Consider the following 23,961-nt stretch of genomic DNA (forward strand, 5'->3'; position numbering starts at 1 on the left):
ATAAAAAAAGAGGAAAGCACCATCAAATCAACTTATCAATTTAATTTGGACAGTGCTGTGGTAGAATATATGCATTAGAAACATATTTATTTATGTGTTTCTGTAATAAAAAAATTATAAAAATATATTCGCTAATATAAGCATTTGAGATATGTCAGATGTTATCCTTGAAAATTTGTTTCTCTAGTCCTTTGTATGGAGTATGGAAAATTACACTGACATCTCATGGACGAAGAGTTTGGTAATCGTTAAACACTGCGATGAGATTAGGAGAGCGAGTTAATAGCGCCATACATGTATAATGATCCCAAAAAATCTCATATTTCAGACACGTGGAAGCGTTGACCCACGAGAGACAAACGGTATACCTATGGTATAATAACAAATGTTTATTAAATTTTTTGAAAGAAATCTGTTTCTATGATATGCAGAGTATAAGCACCTTGTTATATGTATTTTGACACAATTTATACCTTTTGTTTATTACCAAAGTAAAACACTAACTGGGACTAAAAAAGAAGATTGTTAAGATCAGATCAGAGTCAATGGTATGTGTAAATGTGATGCCAACACTGGGGCCAAAAAATGGAAATGGCAGGATCCCGTAAATGTTTTATAGTACGACAAAGAAGATATTGTTAAAAAATTGAAACACCAACAAAGAAAAATAGTCGCAGAGTGTTTAATGTGGAAGAAAAGCAGGAGTTTGATAATTATTTTTAACTTTTTCTTGTGTTTACTTATATATTTTATTAAAAGTATATTTTTGTTTAATCAAGATGATATGTTTTAATTGCAATATTGTTAAAAGTTTTGGTAGTTAATAGACTGAAATACGAATTAAATATCATCTACTTTTACAATTCATTATTTTAACTTTGATTTAATGTTTCTCATTCAAATGATCATATAAGATAATAAGAGATTCACACGTCAAATGCGGTAAAAAAGAGTAGAAATGAATTTTTTACGGGATTTCATTTTAAGGGATCTACTTAAGTTTTTATCTATAGGGACTTTTAAATTAGCGCCCAAACGGATGAACCGATTTTAATGCGGCTGTTTCATTAAAAGCTAATTTAATCGGGATGGTTCTTAGCTATGTTTGATGAAACTCGCTTCAGCCATTTTAAAATCATCAGCTGATGTCTTTGTGTCTGTCTTTTACACCATAGCTCTCAAACGGATAAATGATTTCAATTCTTTTTTTTTTTTCTTTAAAAGCAATAAATATATTTATAAATAATAGACTTCACATAGGCTTCTTATGGCTGACGATTTGATATGTCAAGTCATTTTGTCAGTAATTCTTCGTTTAGGAGTTAATTAAGTATCTACTCATGTGTCGAGTGATTTTAAAATGGAGAAAATTGCAATTGGTGGTGTGATTCACATTTCATTTTTTCTTTTTGGAACGGAAAACTGAGAAAGAAATTCATCAAAAGATTTTTCCAACAATGAGTTCAAGCGCGGGAGAAGAACCGTTGAGGATGCACCACGTTCTGGAGGTTCAAAAACTGCCGTCATACCAGAAATCATTGTCAAAGTCCATGATATGGTCTTAACCAATAGATGAATGAAGTTGCGTGAGTTAGCGGAAGATAGAGAGTTCATTTTTTAACCTCCAACGCAAAAGGAGAGGTGTTATAACGTTGAAGCTGTTGTCTGGTGTGGACAAACGGGTGAACCAATTTCAAAGAGATTTTTGTTCTGTGGAAGCTGGTTTAATCTGGATGGTTCTTAATTATGTTTGTTGATAGTGTGTCGCATCGAATCTTAATCAATTTCAGACATTCTATGGATTCATTGTTTTGTGGAAAAGTACATTGACACTTGTTTATTCTAATGACACATTCTTACAACCAGAACTTCGATATATTGTTGTTCAGGTCTTGCAAATAATGTTGCTTTAGTGTTTTAATTTCTCAAGCAACAAGAAGAGGTTTGTCAAGTTACTTGGACAATTACGGATCTAAAAAGTTATCTTAGTGAATTCTATCTTCAGTGCTAAAAATATCAAGTTACTACTTTTACAGTAGCAGTTACTACTGACTAATGCCATGTTCGTTAGTTGAGTATCTATTCATTTCTTCCTTGTGTATTAGTTGTGAGTTTCTTAGACAATAAATTTCTGAGGCAGTAGAGGTCCTGTAGAATACCCAACCAATTCACCAAATCTCACGTCATTTGATTTTTTTTGAGCATTTTAAGTCAAAGGTTGACATAACTAGATTAGAATCTCTCATTTGGGAGTGTTAACAAATAACTCCGACAACTTTGCGCAATGTGCGGGAAGTATTTGAATCCAGACTCCACCATTATGTGGAGCAAAATTAAATTTTATAATGTTTCGAAAAAGCTGGATATGTTGTACTTTACTTCAAGAGAGAGGGAAGTTTTGTCTAAATAACACCTATTTAATACTAAACAATATTTATTGAAAGTGAATATAATTCTTTATAAAAATACATGTTTTTAATTAGACTGGTTGTATCAGAGTTTATTTAACCGTGACAACATATTGCTTTTTATATTAAAAAAAAAAAAAAATTGATAATAACAGATAAGTTAATCACAGAAAATTTGTAATACATTTACACTTACATACATCAAGAATATTTCGGTTGTTGAGCACATGGCTGCCGGAATTTGTTAAATTTTGTTTAAAATTTTCTGTTTCAAAAAATTCTTTCCGTAGTCACATTAAATTTGACTTTCATCGCATTTCAGTAGGTACTGAAATGAGAAGAAGCTTACTAATATGCAAGTTGTTATCTATTAAATAAATTCCGAGTCACCCGGCATTTCTAAATTTTCTAAATTTATACCACACGTAAAACTACAACATTGTTATAATAATCTGCTATGAAATTTGTAAGTATTTCCACCGTATATACAATGTAAAAAACTAATAAAATAAGTTAATCCGTTATGGTGAAATTTTGTTTTTCATGGTACATTAAACACTGTTTGATGAGTACGCATAAATACAATTGTTATTTCTAGTGAATGCAGAATGTAGAATGCTTAACAAGCAAATACGTTATGGTGATAAAATTTTTTGTGGTAGGTACATTAAATACTTTAATCTAGTTAATGGATTTGTAAAGAACTACCTTATAGGTATACAAATAAAACTTTAAAGAATTCATTCTAATTTGAAAAATCATGGTTGCAAAATTAGTAGTCTGTGTATTTGCATGTGTGTCTATTAGTGTTTAGTGTAGTTAAACTATCGGAAAAGTTACATATTAAAAATTGAAACTATAACTTGCGATTTATTTCAACTTGAAATTAAACAAGGTTTTTACGAGTAATAGTAATAATAATAAATTAGCACTAACAAATTTACTTGTGTAGATAAGCATCGTCATTTAATAACGTTTTCGATCCAGACCAGAAGTGTACCCCATACATTTTAATGTTACACAATAATCTTAATGACAGAAAATATACGATTTCAACGATCGACAAGAACGAAAATCCAGTAAACAAACCCAATAATCCTCCACAGTTGGCAAGGAAATCTGTTTGTCCATAAAGCTCATTTCTTTCTGAAGTGATAAATTGCATATCCTTGAAAAACAGTGTTAATCTGGTCATCTGAATCCTATAAAAGCATTAAATAATTTATTGAGGGAAATATTATTGGAAAATAAAAATTACCCTGGAAATTCACTAAAATTAGCTTTGAATCCTTGAAAAAGCATAGGCCAATTGAAGTCGGCTTGCGAAGTTTCTGCATTATACGTTATGGAAGTACAGGCAGGTAAACAATCACATTCTGCTTTTGAAACACCCTCTTCTTCATCACCTTCAAAACGATGAAGTCCTGATTCTACTTCGCGAGTTAGCAACTCCTCTAAAATTAAATATTTTTCTTATAGAAAATGTGTGAATGTAACATTTCAAGAAAATTCGTGCGTCTTTTATATTTATAACAAAACATCATCATTTGTTTATTGTCTTTTTTCATCATTTCGCTGTTAGTTGTTAAAAATAGTTTCGTCGAAAACATTATCCTTGCTTCTAAAATGTCCTATTTATATTTAGCTTCTAGGCAAAATAAAATTTGTGGTTGAACGCATAAGTGACTCAGAAGTAAATTATTAGTTACTTTTGTCTGTGGATTACTTTAGCGATGGCATCATTAGTAACAACAACAACAACAACAGTGGCATAAATATAAATAATATCAGTATCTTACGTTCTGCTTCGAATATGCATTGGTTACTTCCAGATCCACAAATTTTCGTCGATTCTTCATCTGCAACAGTTTAAATAAGATTAGATTTTATTGAAATTGAGAATAAACTTACGTGGCATATGGAAAGCGACGCAACCGCATCTAGTTCGAGTATAATTTGCAACACATTCCACTTGACAGTTTTGCTGTGTGTAATTTTGGAAAAATTGTAGTTGTCGCTCTTCTGCGAAGAAACATTGCCTTCGATGTGGATCGTAGTTTCTTAAACCTGCAGAAGTTGTCATCATGTCAGGTTTAATTGCCACTACAATTTCTTGATTAAGTGGTGCTCTAAAATATTGAGTTCCGACCCTTGGTACTTCGGCTGGGTGATGCAACAATACTTTAAAGCCTTGTACTGGTCCACGACAAACATAATCCAGATCCTGTTCATAAGCTCTTAAAAGAAGAAATAGGCCAGCTTTAGACCCTGCTGACATAGCTCTTCTAGGAAATGTGTCTTTTCCTTCGTCTTTAGGATAACCATTTTCAAGTGTCCATCCTTCTGATCGCTTGTCGTGACCCATGTAGTCTCCGTGTAAGTAGCTAGAATCGGTTATGATTATGAATAGTATAAATTGTAGGTATACTATGCCTTAAAGAAGTATTATCTTACACAGCATTTGTAAACAGTTCGCTTCTGTCTAGCATGTTAAATGTGAAACAAATGCCATCTTCTGTTAACATTGGAGAGAAAAGGTTATTGCAAGTTTCGTTCATGCTTGTCCATTTACAGCCCATGAAAACCTCTCCAAATGGTGGTGCGATCTACAAATCATCACCATTTTCGAAGAAGTGTTATACTTGTGAAAACAGTTTTTAAGAATAAGAACATGCCTTAGATATAGATGTAGATGTTGGTAAGTAATGTATTTAAAATGTGCCGAGGATGTGAATAAATATGTGAATAAAATGCATGATGAATCACATGTAACGCTCAAGGAAGTTTAGTTTGATACTTCATCAATATACTCGAATACGATTAGTATTTTTTGCTATTTTCCATTCATAACCGCACTATTAAAGCACCCAAATGAGTGCTTTAAAATAGTTTCATAGCTGAATTGTGTGTTTTAACAAATCTGGTGTAATCTATGTTTTCAAGATTGGTAATCATTACAAAGGTCACTGTTAAATAGCAAATAAACTAAACGTCAAAACAATGAAATGTTATTTTTAATAGTTACAGTAATTATTAAAGACACAATTTGGACAGGTACAGTGTAATATTAATAACAATAATATTGTATTTCCAAAATTTGGAGAAAATGAGGAAATACGTTTTTAATTTAATAACCGAAATAAATTAGATCAATTACTAATTTTTTCCTGCAAAAGTAATTCTAAGAAATATGAAAGCAATGATAAACCACAATGTAGACATTTAATATATTTTACACGTTTTCCATGAATAGACAGAGATAGATTCAACAAAATTTTGAGATGACGTCAGCAAGTTCTTGGAGGGAATAAACCGATACATTTTGATTCACCATTTACCATGCTTAACATAATGTTACAACGTTTGCAAGATTTCAGGACATTCAATAATTTTCCACTTTAAAAGCTTAATTGTAAAATGTTGGTACACAATTATGATTAAAACAATTTAATTTTCTGTGTCAAAAAAAATTAAAGCGGATTTATAAGTCAAAAGTGTAGAAGTATGTTAAACCTTTATGAAATCGAAGTAAGAATTACTGTATAAAATTTTGACATGCCGTCATATAATGTTGGTGGGGGTGATCGAACAAATTTTATATAGCGGTTTATCATCTATACGATGTTTCTAAAATACATTTAAAATTTCACAACAATCAGTTCAATAGTTTTGGAGATTATTTGTTTAATAAAATTGCTAACCGACGACAGAGAAATGGATTTTTACTATCTCTCTCTCTCTCTCTCTCTCTCTCTCTCTATTGGATTGGGTTGTTTTAGCGGAATAATTATGTGTATAGGATATGATTGTGGTTGTGCAGAGTCCAGATTATTTATGTTGGACAAAATATGTTGGCATTAAAGTAGGTAAATTAACTTTAATTAGATATTCGATGAATTATTTATAAAAATGCGTTTAGCACACCCGTGTAATGTTTTTTTCGTAAGAACCGTTTATTAAGTAGTGCTTTTCTTAATTTTTGACACTCATTCTTTTTGGCGATTCTTTATTGCTGCTGATTATGCTAGATAACTTTGTATGAACATACCTAAGTACATGCATTAATATCTGAAATTGGCAATACGCAAATATTTAAAAATAATTACTAAAAAATTGTTACTTTTTCTGTATTTACGCAATGCGTTGTAAATAAATTACAGTTCAAATTTGAATTTTTTGAAATAATTATATTCTATCTAACAGAAGTATTTTTGTTCTGTCTGACTTAATTGCGATTAAATTTTTAACACAGCGTTAAAGTACCACGTGACCAAATCTATGCCAATCAGACGTCGCTAAACGCCTCGTTAAATGCGTGATTAACTAAATCTCAGTTAAAATGTTGGAAAAACTGTCCCTTTAGGTTTTAAACTCGTAAAATGTCATACATTCTCTTTGAATTAAAACCATATGATCGAAAAAAATCCTCTAGTAGGGTGTGCAATTTATTTTTAAAATAATAATGTTAGCATTGCAGCTATTTGACAGTTATTTGATTCTAATTGTCAATCCCTGTAAGGAAAAGATTGTTGTTGCCAACAACATTATTTTAAAAATAAATTGCGCGACCTACTAGAGATTTTTTTTTTCGATCGTATGGTAGGTAATGTGAAATAAGATAATATTAACAAAAAAGTTATATTTAATTTATTACAGTTTTCTTAAGATGTATCAGATTTATTGTTAACGAAGATAACCATTAAACCCTTTTTTCGAGCATGATTTAAATGTCAACATCAACATCAACATCAATATCTACTTACATGTAGGTAGTACAAATAGAATTGAGAAATAAAAAAAACAACCAAAATATGTCAGTTTTTTTGGAGATTATTTGAAGTTACAAACATGCAGAAACAAATGCTCAAATGTTGCGAGGTAAACAAGTAATAATAAGTTTAGATGCTACCGGCAATACCGTTACACGGATGTTTACTAGCATCTGTTGAATTTTTTTTGCCTATAACTGGGTTATAAATTTGCGAGTTTTATTTGTTAGTTACACCATTATATCCCTGACAATAAATTGTTCAAAGCTGTAGCTTTACTCTCCTAAAGTGCGCTCAAGTTATATTTGTTTTCTAATAAAATAATTTAGCTGCCGCAATAATTTTACGCTGAGTTATAGAAAACGCTCTTAAAATGATTATGCCTTTAAAAGCGAAATGCAAATTATAAGCAATTGGTGAACATGTGCGTTAACAGTTAAAGTTTCTTACGCTTATTAGGTATTCAATGGTTTCAAAACTCGTAGTTTTATTTCCTTCCGAATAAAGATGATTATCACAGATCAACGAGATATCAGAAAATTTCTGTATCCTAAAATTTTACGTAAAACATTCATGTAACAAGCAAGTAGGTATATTAAATAATAAAAAAATGAATGACTTACTCTTCATCTGTGAGATTGCTTGCTGCCGAGATATTTTTTTCTTTTGCAATCATATCATCTCTAACTTTGTGATAATAATCCGTAAAATTGTATACTCTTTGCCTAGTTTTCGTTTCAGAACAAATGGTAATTGCTGGGAATGGCACCTGCCATACTGGTGTAGGACTTTGGGCGAAACTTACCAAAACTGGAGATTGATCCCATTTTAGCCATGTTTGGATTATTAAGTAAATACAGAAGTACAGAGAAATACAGAACAGAATTAACCAGTAAAATCTATAAATTCGCGTTTAATTCAGAAATCTTTTCACTACATACCATTAAGACTTTTCAGTGAACGATCTTTCTTGTTCGCCCATATATTTGAAGCCATGGATTCCGGTATTACTCGAAAATTCCGTAAAATAATCATAAATATTTTTGCGAAAACCAGGATATTTGCGCTTTTTAGGTTCCTCAAATTTATTTTTAGGTTCGAAGAATTTCACATTATCTAAAGGCCCCATTTCTGGGTCTTTAACTTCGTTGTTATCTGGGTTGGTTGCCATTCTTACTTCCGATGTTGACTAATACTGAATGGGAAAGATGGGGTTGTCTTATCTCTTTTATATCTGCATGTGGGACTGCCCACACACGCCTCCAGCCCTTTTGTAAACATTTGTATATACATAAAATTATACCTGTTTACATTCACTAACATATCAATGGATTCACACCCGGTGGCTTGGGAATATTTTATAATTTTTTGCTGGGGGTGAATGACGCCGTATAGTGATTAATATGATAAACTGCTATCAAGAGAATTAGTTCTTTGTGACTGGTAGATATTTCACGGGTAGGTAGGTCTGTTATTATTCTTCAATAAACGTGGCGGTCTCATTATTTTTTTATAAGCGTAGGCTTTCATCTCTTGAACTGATTACAGCTAATTATAGTTCAAAAGTTTTGTATCTAAAATTTGAATTTAAATGTAGTTAGTCAATTTTTAAAGCCGACTTATTTCTTTGTTATATATTTATTTTGTTATTGGAGTAGAGGGTTTTTTTTAATGTTTAATTTTAAAATTGTTTAGTTTATAACTTATTTCTTTTAACAATAAGTTAACCATTATAGGTTTTAAGTGTCTATTTTATTGATCATGTTGAACTTTGAAGAAAAATACTGAAAATTTAAATTCAATGTGTACTTGAGCAGAACTCCAGGCTTCCGGATCACTCACTTCCAAGGACAAGTAGCTAAAGGCAATCGTCCGTAGTTAATAAATTTTTAATATATATTCTCATTCACACTATACCTTAACTACTTTCTATGTTCAATAGGCTACTCTAATATTGCATCTCCCTCGGCCACATATAACGATTTTTGTTCCTTCGTTGAGCACGACAAACCATATATTGTGCTTCATTGCAGGATGAATGGTTTGGTTTCCTTGAAGAGTTACACTATATTCCGAACTATTGGCTGTAGAGGGGGTAGTGATGTTTGCAGGTGTCTTTCACATCGAGTCTTTTCGAAATTTTGTGTTATAGTAGCCTGCATAGATATTGTAGCCGTCCATAGAGTCGAAATTTGCGAATAAAAATAAAATAAAACCGGTTCAAACGGAGCCGACGGTGGCTTGCAAAATCTGACGTCACTCTGGCACACGTTGCACAGAGACGTATTTAATATTAAATGTCATTTTTTCCGTTATGATATAATCTGTTTAATTTCTGAGCTGAATCTCGTCAATAAAATCGAACCTCTGTTCACTGTACACAAGTTGTGGTATGGTATATTCATCGTTGCGGAGGCAGGTGGAGCGAAAAACCTAGTCATCTTAGCAGCAACATTGCAGCAAACACACCTATAAACTAGTCCACGTGGACTGTTTGTTTCCTGTCATATTTTAGTTTGCTTGAACCAATCGTGTTGCACCAAACGGTTATTACACTTGTTGAAATAAATTTTCAAACTTCCATCTTTCTCTAGATCATCGGTTTCGTAGCTGTGTGACAAATCGTTTATCGTAGATAGAAAATAGTAAGATTACAGTGACCGTAAGATTTTGTGCAAACAGCCTTAAATACACCCCTGTGTGAGGTGACGCGTGCCGCAGTGACAGAACTTGCAAGCCGTTGTCGGCTCCGTTTGAGCCGGTTTTATTTTATTTTTATTCGCAAATTTCGACTCTATGGACGGCTACAATATCTATGCAGGCTACTATACTCCTATATCATTTGACAATTGTGGTGTTCAGGAGCTATTTCTTTTAATATCTGATAACACTGTTTCGTTTGTCGTGGGTTGTGTTTATTGACCTCCGTCGTCCTCGATTGCCAATGATAGAATGTTGGTTGACTTTATTTCAGTCTCGCGGGTAAATATAACATAATATAATATAATACCGTTATCTTTTGTGACTTCAATATACCGAACATATATCAACGCCTTTACACTCCGGCAGATCTTACACTGCCTCTTCGCAATTTTTGGTTGAATTACTGGTAAATATTCACTTAAATTGGGTGGTTCGCAACCAATAGGACATAGATCTAACCAGGAGCCAGCTTTTCACTCTGGACTTATAATATTATCTGACAATAACTCTCTCGTCAGTTTAGAATACCTCGACTCTATCGGTAAGTCGGATCATCTGACCCTAACAGTGGACCTTTAAATTTGTTTTAAACCTCAATAATAATAATAATAATAATAATACATTTATTTCCAATGGGTAAACACCCAACTACAGGAAATGAAAATACAAAAGAAAATATACTAGATGTAGGCATAACGGTCCATACTTAAAGTAAAATAAAAATGATAACTTTTATAACATACCCAATAGCAATAAGCGAACAATATTAAAATAAAATAACGAAGTATAACATCCAAAATATGATTACACGAGTCGTGGTTGATGTCACATAAACTATTAATTAAATTGTAATTAACATACATGAGTACTATCGGCGATCTGGTTAAGACATTAGTTCTGCATGTGTTACAGTAAAACGTTAAACAATTTCTGCTATTAAATCTAGGAATTCGAAATACAATTTTACTTAACAAAAATGAATACAGTCGGTTTTGTAAGTGAGAAGGCTATGTAGGAGTTTAACACTAAAAATGAAACGCCTAGTGAAGAAGGCTACAACTAAATCTGGCCAGCAGAGCGGTGTGATCATATCCCCGAGGAGGATAAACACCGTCGATTAGGAATGAAAAAAATTTAAGATATTTCCGCTGTACTGACTCAACTAAATGTACATAGGTAGAATAAATAGGGTACCATATAACAGTAGCATATTCTAACCTAGAGCGTATGAACGAATAATAAATTAAGCAGAGCTTGTACATTAGTAAAATCGGAACAATTCCTGTAAATGAAACCAAACATTTTGTGGCCTTTGCTGACAGAATCAAGGATATGATTTCTAAAAGTGAATTTATAATCAAATGTAACCCCTAAATTTTTGAATGAGTCCAATCTGCTTAAGACCACTGAATCAATCGAATAATCGTAGATGGTAGTTTTTTCTTTCCTGGAGTAGCTGACAACACATTTGTTGATATTTAAGAATAAACGATTTTTTCACTCCATGCAGATAATAAGTGTAAATTATCCTGTAAAAGCTGACAGTCTTGTATCGTATTAACTGTCAAAAATTGTTTAAGATCATCAGCGAAGAGTTTTTGGCAAGAAGTCCACAATATCACACAACAAAATTCTCATACTTAACAAAAAGTTTCCTGTCCAGGAGGTGAGATTTAAACAGTTGAAGTAATGAGTTAGAAAGTCCAAATGAGCTAAGTTTCGCAAAGAGTACATAGTGATCAATCTGATCAAAAGCCTTGTTAAAGTCAGTGTAAATGACATCTACTTGACTGGACAGTTTCTGTTAAGAACATTGTATTATAAAGCAATAAATCAAAATGTAAACGAGATGGATTTGAATTCTATGTTGTTCCATTCTACAGTTGCCAACAACTGGGATCTTAAAAAAAAATTTGCTTATCACCACTGAATGTAATACAGTCACCTTCACCGACAAGAGGTCTCCTAAAAACCCTTAGATTAAGAACAAAATTTTAAAGATAAAAAAAAACGAGCCCTGCAGCGAACTTTCAAGAGAGCGGGTTCGGAGGTTGATTACAGGGCTCGCAGTGTTTTTCAACTAGCTTTCGCTCATTATTCAAAGCGACAGGACTAAACACGAATCTAAAATAGCTGATGCCAAAGACACTAAATGTTTTTATAGACGCGTTCGAACCAAGATTTCGGGTTTTCTGGTGCTGTCGTCGATGATTGTTAAGACCACGACTTTTTCTGCATTCCTTTTTGCAATGTACTGCAATTAAGTTATAAAAACACTATATTTTGGGGGATCAAATGCATGCGAACTGTTAAAGTACAGGTAAAGAAGCAGGCTAGACGTATGTTTCAAGTGAGTTTTTCCATAACAAAATTCTGCTATGACGTTATCCACACGTTAGCCAGACGCGTATATCAATTTGAATGGGTACAATGTAATACTAACAATAATAGTACTGTTTTGTCATATGTTCGGGAAAATGGAGTGAACGATTCTTGATTAGAGCAACAAAAAAATTTAAAACGCTGGGGATCGAAATCAAACCTGGGAATTTCGTATACAAGGCTAACTACGTTTGTCGAATCTCATATTATGTATCTAAAGAACAAGAAGAATTAAACAATAAAAATTATATTACTAATAAACAAAATCAAAGTGGATTCATAAACCATAATTACAGGGATATATTACAAGTATTCAAAAATTTTTTAACTAACCTGCACTGGTCAAAATGTTAAGATGAGATTATAATTTTTTTTTGTAGTTTATCATACTCCTATTTATTTTTACATTTTATATATATATTTGAAGATTTTGCTAGCGCTTCAGATTTGTATTAAATCATAGTTGAGAAATTAAAAGAGTAAAGTTCATAGTTACTTATGTTACCATGTTTTTTTGCAGTGTCGCTTTAATTAAACTGATCCGATTTTCAAATATCGTTTAAGAATACTTTGGTACTAAGTATTATGATACTGTTAGAGATACAGAAACAAACATTCGTAGTTCCACTTATTCTTCCTCTATTAAAGCTTCATTCTGTATTTTTTTTTTATAATAATGTTTGTGTAAAATAAAATACTGAAACTCTGGTTTTTGAAGCTGGACAAATATATAGTAACAGCTGGAAATGGAATTATTCATACGGGAGTTTCTCTTGTTGCAAAAATCACGATGATCGGTGAAGTTTCGTATATAAGCAGTTATAATTAACGAAGTACAAAAGTTTGTTAAAGAAAAGCTTAGAAGCGGAAGTCGCGACAGTTAGTCCAGAAAAACCTCGATCGCAGAATATTTAGAGGCCACCTTCGGGGACAAGGCATTCAGTCAATTTAGTGAAGAAAGAATCCAGTCAAGTTTGGCCGGAATTATTTTGTACATAATCGCTGTGTAATTAGTCGTGTAAATTTAAGTTACTGAGAAATAAATTGTTGAGTTTTATCTACGCCGATTTTAAAATATCTGTTCATCGTAACACTATCTTCGAACCGTCATGATAATGGAATTGACTCTCTTTTGAGAATACACTGTACAGTGCGTTGTTTCAATCAACATAATGCTAATTCAACGAAAGTTTTGATGAGAAAATTACAAATTATATGAAAACACAATTATTTTTTTCTGAAATTGTTAATAACTATAAATTTGCATTGTATTCCTCCAGGTTACAATTGAAGAAAGATAATTGCAGACAGAGTCGATAATATGTGATTATTATCAAATAACAGAGTATTATAAACTGCATAAATTACTAACCTGACAGGGCATATTACATCTGTAGGATAGGATGATAAATAAAACGTTAAACTTTAAACAACAACAAATCTGAACCCTCCATTACTGCAAAAGATTAGACAAGTGTATTTATTAATCTTGGTGATAAAGAATTATTATGTGCAATAATTATGTATAAAATTCATCCCCATATAATGAAATCTGAGGTTCCGAAAAAAAATTGTCTGAAATTCTGTAGCGTTAGATGTATGACCAGATTTCTTAACAGGTAGATGAATACTGATTTGCAGTGGCGATGTTCCCTTATTGTTGAGATTGTCGTCATATCCATTTGATTATGAAATATAAAAAAAACTGTAAATTTATTTACACAGCTTTAATTGATGTCTAGTAAAAAATTCCACTCTTTATTTTGTTTTGACTTTTGTTGTATATATTTAAGAAGCCTGGCGGCGATCATAATTTTATTATAGTCCGGTTTATGAAAACGTTAACTTAATTAAGTTCAACAGGTCAAATCTTCAACATAAAGCTTTAATGCGCCATTAATATTTATTTAATAAGCACCAATTTTTTAATTTGATTACCTACTATAAAATTGCTATAGGACATAATGCTCAACCTACTTTCAATAACATAACAAACAATTGACCTGTTTTATTAATGAGGTTATATGATATATAAACAAAATCACGGTATTCAGCCGATATTATTGTAGAAAAATAAATAGATATTATGGATTTATTCGGCAAAATTTTTAGATGACGTAATCAATTTTTTGGGGTTGATGAACAGTTACATTTTGATTAAAAAGTTATCATGCTTACAATAATTTCAAAACGTCTGCAAGTATTCAGTTTTGCAATTCTTGATATAATCATTACAATAAATTGACTCAATCATTAATTTTTTTTAGACACTCTGCATAAGCAAATCTAAAAAATATTAATGCAGTGGTAAATCACAAGTATAGATTCATCATACTTTGAACATTTAATATGGTAAGGATTTGGTCAGCAAAATTTTGAGGTGCGTCATCAATTTTTTAGGGTAGATGAGCAAATACATTTTGATCAAAAATTTACCATGCTTATGATAACTTTAAAACCACCAAAATTGGAAAGTATTCGATTCTGCAGTTCTTGATTATTTATGTCAATAAGCTGGACTAGAATCTTTTGGAAAAATGAAGGGAAACAATCATTTGGGAGTGTTACCAAGTAACTTCGATAGTTTTGCGCAATGTGCGGGAACCATATGTATCCATACTCCACCATTATGTGGAACAAAATCAAATTTTATAATGTTTCGAAAAAACTGGATATGTTGTACTGTACTTCAGCAGCTAGGGAAGTTCTGTCTAAATAACATCTAATTACTACTAAACAATATTTATTGAAAGTGAATATATGTAATTCTTTATAAAAATACATTATGTTTTTAAGTAGACTGGTTGTATCGGAGTTTATTTAACCGTGACAATATGTGCATGCGACAAAAGCTGAGTTTCTATCATGTTAAACAAGAAACGACCTTAAAAATCTTTTCGTGTTAATTAATGTCACATTAAATCTGACTTTTATCGCATTTCACTAGGTATTGATATAAAAAGAACGTTACTAATATGCGAGTTGGTTGTCTATTAAATAAATTCCGAGTCACCCGGCATTTCTAAATTTATACCATACATAAAACTATGCAATATTGTTATAATAATGTGGTAAGCAATTTTTAAGTATTTCCACCCTATATACTTATATTGTAGAATGACCAAGAAGTTAATATGTTATGGATATGGTGCTATTTTTCTTTATAGTAAATTAAACACTATTTAGTGAATACACTGAATGCAGAATGTAGCATGCTTAACAAGTAAATTTGTTATGGTGATAAAATCTTTTATTACCATAACTTAAATTAAACACTTTAATCTAGTTGATGGATTTTTAACGAAATAAAATAGAACTTAAAAAAAAAGGATTCATTCTAATTTTCATGTGTGTCTAGTATTGTTTACATTAGTATGTGGCTAAACTATTGGAAAAGTTATAATATATATATTTAAAATTTTCATCTATAATAATTGACATTTATTAAACCTGAAATTAAAAGATTTTTATGAGTAATAGTAATAATAATAGTAAATTAGCATTAACGAGTTTACTTGTGATAAGCGTCGTCATTTAATAACGTTTTCGATCCAGACCAGAAGTGTACACCATACTTTTTAATGTTACACAGTAGTCTTAATGACAGAAAATATACAATTTCAACGATCGACAAGAACGAAAATCCAGTAAACACACCCAATAATCCTCCACAATTGGCAAGGAAATCTAATTGTCCATAAAGTTGTTGTTCATTTCGTTCTGAATTGAGAAAATTCATATCCTTGAAAAAGAGTGTTAACCTGGTCATCTGAATCCTATAAAATCATTAAATAATTTATTGAGGGAAATATTATTGGAAAATGAAAATTACCCTGGAAATTCACTAAAATTAGCTTTGAATCCTTGAAAAAGCATAGGCCAATTGAAGTCGACTTGCGAAGTTTCTGCATTATACGTTATGGAAGTACAGGCAGGTAAGCAATCACACTCTGTTTTTGAAACACTGTCTTCTTCATCACCTTCAAAACGATGAAGTCCTGATTCTACTTCGCGAGTTAGCAACTCCTCTAAAATTAAATATTTTTTTTGTATGTGTAAAACATGTTTTCGAAAAATTATTGCGGCTTTTATATTTATAATATAAACATCATTTGTCGATTTTATTGCCTTTTTATAATTTTTCTGTTGTTAAAAATAACGGGTGATCAAAAAGTTTTCAGATTAGAGTTGGCCATGGAAATATTTGTCATGTCTTTCATTAAAATGCAAATGTCAAGAATCCAAATTATTGAAATACAAATGAGGTTATGCATGACATTTGCAGTTTAATCAAAGACATGACAAATATTTCCATGGCCAACTCTAATCTGAAAACTTTTTGATCACCCGTTACTTACGTTGAAAACATCGTTGCTTTTAAAATGTTCTAAAGTAATTATTCTTCCAGCTAAAATAAAATTTATGGTTCAACCCATAAGTGATTCAGAAGTAAATTATTAATTACTTTTGTCTGTGAATTACTTTAGCGGTGGTATCATTAGCAACAACAACAACAATAATATAAATAATATCAGTATATTTGCAAAGTGATTATAAATCACACCGAAGGCTAGGGACAACCCGTTGGGAAGCTGTAGACTGCAGTTTCGATCTTGTTTGATCTCATCAGTACAGCACCATCCCATTGAGTTGTCTACTAATTCATTGTGTGTCGCCTATGTGCAACCAGGTGTTAGTGAGATGTTAGTAGTGTGGCGACCTATATGTTTACCCCCACTTGCCGAAAGATCGTACTTTCGCGCTATTTGGGGGAACCAAAACCCCGCCGGACGCTGAATTACACCTGTCTACACTGGCGTCGCCACTTTTGCGGATAACGACCGCGTTCCTCTAAATTTGCAAAGTGATTAATCACACCGAAGGCTAGACAACTCGTCGGGAAGCTAATCTCACTAATATCAGTATAATATGGTCTTACGTTCTGCTTCGAATATGCATTGATTGCTTCCAGGTCCACAAATTTTCGTCGATTCTTCATCTGCAACAGTATAAATAATATTAGATTTTACTGAAATTAATTATTTAATCTTACGTGGCATGTGGAAAGCGACGCAACCGCATCTAGTTCGAGTATAATTTGCAACACATTCCACTTGACAGTTTTGCTGTGTGTAGCTTTGGAAAAATTGTAGTTGTCGCTCCTGTGCGAAGAAACAGTGCCTTCGGTGTGGATCGTAGTTTTTTAAGCCTGCAGAAGTTGTCATCAGGTCAGGTTTAATTGCCACTACAATTTCCTGATTAAGTGGTGCTCTAAAATATTGGGTTCCGACCCTTGGTACTTCGGCTGGATCATGCAACCATACTTTAAAACCTTGTACTGGTCCACGACAAACATAATCCAGATCTTGTTCATAAGCTCTCAAAAGAAGAAATAGGCCAGCTTTCGACCCTGCTGACATAACTCTTCTAGGAAATGTGTCTTTTCCTGCGACTCGAGGGTAACCATCTTCAAGGGTCCATCCGTCTGAGCGCTTGTCGTGATCCATGTAGTCTCCATGTAAGTAGCTGGAATCGGTTATAATTATGCATAACATAAATCGTAGACATAGTATACATTAAAGAAAACAAGTATTTTCTTACACAGCATTTGTAAACAGTTCGCTTCTATCTAGCATGTTAAATGTGAAACAAATGCCATCTTCTGTTAACATTGGAGAGAAAAGGTCATTGCAAGTCTCGTTCGTGCTTGTCCATTTACAGCCCATGAAAACCTCTTCAAATGGTGGCGCGAGCTACAAATTAAGAATAGCTATTTATGGTATACCTAAGTGAATAAAAATGAATTTTATCCAACAAAAAAACGGTTTAGCACAAGAGGTGAAGCTGAGTGTGATAATGTTTTTGAGTGGATAAAATTCGTTTATTCACGTGTATCATACAAGATTTTTTCCTATTTCGCAAAATTTTTCAAAAAATTTATTGTTTAGGTAATCCATATACTTAAATGTTAATTGTGCTATTACTAATATGATGAACATTTGAAAAAGGTAAATTGCCTAAGCTGCGTGTACTTTCGTCACGGTCAAATTTAAACGATGCTCCTGGACTTTCATTAGGATTGTTTTACAGGAGGTGGACTATCAAGCGTTGCAAATTTTAGTTGAATATCCACACATCCATAGCAACGAAAATTTCAGTGGTAGTGCGAATTTTTAGTTTTTTACTTTATTCATGTTGTCAATGACAGTGTGAATAATAAAGTGTTGCTATCAACATTTTATTCATCCTTTCGATTAAACTGTTGTTTTAATAGCTATATTTAACATACAAAATGAGCATTTTATTAGTAGAAATTGGAAAAAAAAGTTTTATATGTTTCCTTATTTGTGAAAATAGTTTCGTTTATGCAGCTATACATGTATGATTTAAAATGTACCTAACTACAATCGATATAAGTGTTTTAAAGAAAAGGAACATGCTCAAGATGTTGATATCGTATTTAAAATGTGTCGAGAATCTAAATAAATATCTCGCATTTACCTAGTTTGATACCCTATATCAATCATATTCGAATGCGATTATTTTTTACTCTTTTTTTATCCCTTCCGTTTATAACCTGAGCTATTAAAGGCCCCAAATGAATGCTTTAATAGTTCAATAGCTGAACTGTGCTTTAATAGAACTGGCGTCATTTATGTTTTCAAGATAGATAGTCAAAACCGAATCCACGAAGTCTAGGCTTTTAAAAACGTCGAAACAAAGTGTCACTGTTACTCTTACTCATGAATTTCACGAATCCATGGTGGATTTTTTTGTGCGTGATGTAAATGTGTTTGTTAATATTAGCATTGTTTGAAAATTTAGATTCATCACTAAAATGTTCCTGATAAAATTGAGATCATTTAGTAGCTGTTTCCAAAAAAAATTGGAAAATGCAAATCTTCATGAAAAGTCAGTCTTTCGTAGTTCATGAACTAACTGCATATGATCAGATATGATACGGATGGAACGTGTTAGTCTTTAACATCCGACAAACGCAAGATTGAGTTACGCCAATTTCTCACGCAATTATCCGTTCCCCAATGTGAAAAAAAAAAGAGAACTCAGATCTCGTTGTCCAAATGTGTAGCGATTAAAACATTTTTGACGTGACAACGTCTTATAATTCGATTGAGCCGGCTGCACGCACGAAAAAACATGACTCATGCGGCGTTACCTCGACATGACTCATGCGGCGTTACCTCGCTCTGAGGCGTTCCATGTAAGGCTTGAAGTGCAAGCGAGAACGCGGAACGAGCGACAAAGAGGCACAATCGGCCTTCGCGTTCGGCAGCGTTCGCCATCCGTCTCTCTCCTACTTGAGTGAGCGATGCGTCTGCGTGGACAGCTGCTATATTATAGTACATTTACATGTTTTGGTCGAGTATCAAGTGCAGTGAAAAGTGAATGTAGTGTCAATTTTTTCAAGACACATTAAACTCGAAACACTCCCTTTCATTTCCTACTTTTCCTATCATCGTCCTATTCTCAACAGAATAACACAGATTGTAAGAAATTAAATATTACACATGTTTAACAGTTGTAAAACAATTGCTCAACGCACATTTATACTTGTAAAAACTATTAAATTGTAAAAAAAAATTGACATAATTGTATTTATGCGTATAAATAAATCTAACTTGATCAATTTCATTGTGATTTCTAATTACCTCCTTCTCTATATACATACAAATCTATTAAACAAATGAAATTAAAACTTTCTTTTGAAAAATGCTACCATTCCATCAGTATTTTCTTAAGACGTTGTCACGTTCAACTATCGTCAGTAAACCGACTTTACAGACAACCGATTTTTTTTTTCGTTTACTCAGAAGCCAAATGTTTGGTGTTATAAAGTCTTGTGAAAATTGTATCTATTGGATGTCTACGTTCGGGATATTTCTGTCGCCACTAGAACATTTTCTTGACACTCTGCTCAAAATTGACAGTGACATAAAAATGCAAACTTGGATTCATGATATTTTTTAAATTTTTACTATGAATCAAGGAACAGAAGAAAAATGTATGTAATTATTTTGGGGTGCCTCTAGGGACAAATCAAATTCGTTATTTACGCTAAATCAGCCTGTACAGTAATGTATAGTATACACATGGTCATGGCTGTACAGAGCTTTAAGGTAAAAAAAAAAACAGTGTGCTAAAGAATTTTAACAAAGAGTATGCAATATTTAGCCCAATCAAAGGAAATAGTCGGTAATTCGTGAATATTTCTGTTGAATCGTTTTTGGAACATAGGGATTTTAAATGTAAAAACGGAAATTTGCAAATATTGGCTGTCCTAATAAATTATTTTTAATCAACACGGTGCATATAAAAGTTGTAGATAACGAAAAAAACGGTGTCTAAATAATTCTCGCTTTTTGTAGCACCTTATGTTATTGAAATAAAAAAAGAATTCGCAATTTGTGATAAAATAGTACTAACCATGTCACGTGTCAATCAAATAATAGATACTTATTTTATTAGGAAGTTTAAGTGATACTTTATGTGACGGAGTATAGACCATTAAAAAATTAAATCCATACGAGTCACATAAAGTCACTTACACTCCGAAATACATACAATATTTTATTTTCAAACGTTTAACATTCTTTTTAAATGATTATTATTATTTCCTTGCGTTTCATTTACTACCATAGTTACTATGGTTGACAACCACAATGATTTTCACATAAATGTATTATATTTATATTCCAGAGATGTTAAAAAAATAAAAGTGGATTATTAAACAGTATGTAAAATGTTTAAATTGACCACCTTTTTTACAGCTATAAATTTTTAAATTAAAATGTCATTCTTTCAGAGATTTGTGTAAAACGTATTTGCTAGATTATAAATGAAAATATTTAGTTTTCGCAATTGTTTTACACTTGTTGAAGGAAAACGCTGTCTTAAAATAATTATGTCTTTAAAAGCGATCTGCAAATTGGAAGCAATCGGTGAACATGTGCATTAACAGTTAAAGTTTCTTACACTTATTAGGTATTCAATGGTTTCAAAACCCGTAGTTTTATTTCCTTCCGAATAAAGATGATTATCACAAATCAACGAGATGTCAGAAAATTTCTGTATCCTAAAATTTTACATAAAAACATTATTCATGTAATAAGAAAGTACATTAAATAATAAAATAAAAATGGCTTACTCTTCATCGGTGAGACTGCTTGCTGCTGAGATATTTCTTTCTTTTATAATCATATCATCTATAACTTTGTGATAATAATTCGTAAAATTATACATTCTCTGCCTCGTTTTGGTTTCGGAGCAAATGGTAATTGCTGGGAAAGGCACCTGCCACACTGGTGTCGGGCTTTGGGCGAAACTTACCAAAACTGGAGGTTCATCCCACTTTAGCCATGCTTGTAATATTAGATAAATACAGAAGAACAGAGAAATACAGAAGAGAATTAACCAGTAAAATCTATAAATTCAAGTTTAATTTAGAAATCTTTTTACAACATACCATTAAGACTTTTCAGCGAAAGATCTTTCTTGCTCGCCCATATATTTGAAGCCATGGATTCCGGTATTACTCGAAAATTCCGTAAAATAATCATAAATATTTCTGCGAAAACCAGGATATTTGCACTTTTTATGTTCCACACATTTATTTTTAGGTTCGATGATTTTCACATTATCGAAAGGCCCAATTTCTGGATGTATAGCTTCGGTCTTATCTGGGCTGGTTGCCATTCTTACTTCCGATGTTGACTAATGGAAAAGATGGGGTTGTCTTATCTCTTTTATTTCTGCATGTGGAACTACCTACACACTTCTCCAGCCCTTTTCTGAACACTTGTATATATATTAAATTTAATAAAATTATACCTGTTTACGTTCGCTAATAGATTAATAGATTCACACCCGGTGGCTTGGGAATATTTTATAATTTTTTACTGGGGGTGAATGATACCGTATGGTGATTAAGCTGCTGTCAAGAGATTTAGTTATTCGTAGATATTATTATTTTTCAATAAACGAGACGATCTCATTATTTTTTTAGAAGGGTAGGCTTTCATTTTTTGAACTGATTACAGCTAATTATAGTTCAAAAGTTTTGTATCCAAAGATTGAATCCAAATATAGTTAGGTCAATATTTAAAGCGCACTTATTTCTTTGTTACAAATTTTGCCATTAGGGCAGATGGTTTGATATTAACTTTTTAATTTTAAAATTTGTGATTTTATAACTTGATATTTGTTTTAATAAGTTAACTGTTGTAAGTTTTAGGTCTCTGTTGTAAAAAAAAAAATTACTGAGGATTTTAAACTTGGAAGAAAAATACTGAGCATTCAAATTCAATGTGCAGTTGTGTAGAATTCCAGGTTTCCGAATCATTCGCTTCCTAGGACAAGTACCTATTAGGTATTCCAGATCGCTAGAAATGACTAACAGTAATTTTTTTTGTCACTTAGATGTATTCTTGTAATCACTAAAACTTAAAGATTGGCGAACCCCTTTAGACTTCGGCAAATCTTCTTCACAAATTTTGGTTGAATTACTGGTAAATAGTCACTTAAATCGGAGTAAACTCATACGCCGCCTCGGTATGACGTCTATGGTTTGCGCGAGGGTTTTCTAGTATGCACGGCGATAATGGGGTGATTCATCGTGGCTGACGGCGTCGGGATGGCGTTCACTGTACAAGAGTCTGGAAGTGGAAGTCATGATGGCTATTCAAGAAAAACCTCGATCGCCGACTATCTAGAAAGGGAGTATGGGTTTAAATAGAGGCCACCTTCGGGAATAATTCAATTCAGTCATGACAGAGTCCAGTCAAGTTGCGCCGGAATTATTTTGTATATAATCGCTGTGTAATTAGTCGTGTAAATTTGAGTTACTGAGAAATAAATTGTTGAGTTCTATGAACGCCGATTTCAATCACCGATTATAGTAACATTGATGTAAAAAGTGAGATTTGAGATTAATAACTGGTTTTACGACGACTTCCGGGCAGATTGGACAAGAATTCTGAAGAATGATGGCTGCAAAAAAATGACAATCACCAGCGTAAATCAAAAATTTCAAATGGATAAAGAAGCAAACAAGAATGAAATAGAAGAAGTTAAAGAGCAAATAATGGAAGTTATGAAAAATATTGTTGGACGAAATATGGTCTCAATGGACGAAAGAGTAAAAGAAGAAGTCGAGTATCACTTAAAAAGTGAGTTAGAGAAATCAGCATTGTTGGGCATTATCTAGATATTTGTATCTAAATAAATTATCTAGATAAATATTTGGATATCTAATAATGCAGTGCGCAATAATGTAATGTGTACGTTATAATAAGGAAACCACACGATTGTATAATATTCTAGGACTATGAGGTGTATAGATGAATTAAACAGTCTGGATTGACGAATTTTCTGGTTTTCCTTATTATGAAACCTAGCATATGTAAAGTTCCTTTATAGATGGACAAATGTATAATGCGGAATAAATGATAAAGATGAATCCAAAATTATACCTTGATCTTTGAGAACTACACCGTTTCAACATTTGACTGCCTATATTATTGTTATAAGAAATAGGTCTCTTATTCTAAAGAAAGACATGAAATAACATTTATCATAATTTAAAAATAACTTATTTTCAATACAACATTTGGGTTAACACATTTATTTTGCCTTGTAATATGTTACAGTCATTGATATTGTTAACAATTTTTATATCATTC

The 23,961-nt window shown here is 32.2% G+C and overlaps 2 protein-coding genes across 2 annotated transcripts; both read right to left on the reverse strand.

Annotated features, from left to right (window-relative positions):
• Nucleotides 1–2,542: 2,542 nt before the first annotated feature.
• On the reverse strand, nucleotides 2,543–8,356 carry LOC135132568 (pickpocket protein 28-like). The gene is made up of 8 exons (XM_064060692.1): nucleotides 8,128–8,356; nucleotides 7,801–8,076; nucleotides 7,628–7,727; nucleotides 4,863–5,014; nucleotides 4,320–4,792; nucleotides 4,208–4,267; nucleotides 3,667–3,862; nucleotides 2,543–3,610 (listed from the first exon to the last, which is right to left on the reverse strand). The coding sequence occupies exons 1-8, from the start codon at nucleotides 8,346–8,348 to the stop codon at nucleotides 3,349–3,351; spliced, it is 1,740 nt and encodes a 579-aa protein (XP_063916762.1). The 5' UTR covers nucleotides 8,349–8,356; the 3' UTR covers nucleotides 2,543–3,348.
• A 7,417-nt stretch (nucleotides 8,357–15,773) lies between these two features.
• Nucleotides 15,774–21,976, reverse strand: LOC135131575 (pickpocket protein 28-like). The gene is made up of 8 exons (XM_064059386.1): nucleotides 21,756–21,976; nucleotides 21,429–21,704; nucleotides 21,257–21,356; nucleotides 17,864–18,015; nucleotides 17,316–17,788; nucleotides 17,202–17,261; nucleotides 16,095–16,290; nucleotides 15,774–16,038 (listed from the first exon to the last, which is right to left on the reverse strand). Exons 1-8 carry the CDS (start codon nucleotides 21,974–21,976, stop codon nucleotides 15,774–15,776), a joined length of 1,743 nt encoding a protein of 580 aa, XP_063915456.1.
• Nucleotides 21,977–23,961: the final 1,985 nt, after the last annotated feature.

Source organism: Zophobas morio, unplaced genomic scaffold (genome assembly GCF_036711695.1).
Source record: "Zophobas morio isolate AGI-343-1 ecotype UQ-CSIRO unplaced genomic scaffold, CSIRO_AGI_Zmor_V1 ptg000021l, whole genome shotgun sequence".
In the NCBI taxonomy this organism is placed as follows: Eukaryota; Metazoa; Arthropoda; class Insecta; order Coleoptera; family Tenebrionidae; genus Zophobas; species Zophobas morio.

Bases quoted from the DNA above. Each gene is read 5' to 3' on its own strand.
- LOC135132568 (XM_064060692.1), bottom strand. From the start codon at position 8,348: ATGGCAACCAACCCAGATAACAACGAAGTTAAAGACCCAGAAATGGGG. The intron at 8,077-8,127 runs GTCTTAATGGTA...GCGAATTTATAG, and splicing joins GAAAGATCGTTCACTGAAAA to ATTTTACTGGTTAATTCTGT. The intron at 4,268-4,319 runs GTAAGTTTATTC...AAACTGTTGCAG, and splicing joins CGTCGCTTTCCATATGCCAC to ATGAAGAATCGACGAAAATT.
- LOC135131575 (XM_064059386.1), bottom strand. From the start codon at position 21,976: ATGGCAACCAGCCCAGATAAGACCGAAGCTATACATCCAGAAATTGGG. The intron at 21,705-21,755 runs GTCTTAATGGTA...TTGAATTTATAG, and splicing joins GAAAGATCTTTCGCTGAAAA to ATTTTACTGGTTAATTCTCT. The intron at 18,016-21,256 runs GTAAGAAACTTT...CTTAATTTGTAG, and splicing joins CCATTGAATACCTAATAAGT to CTCGCGCCACCATTTGAAGA.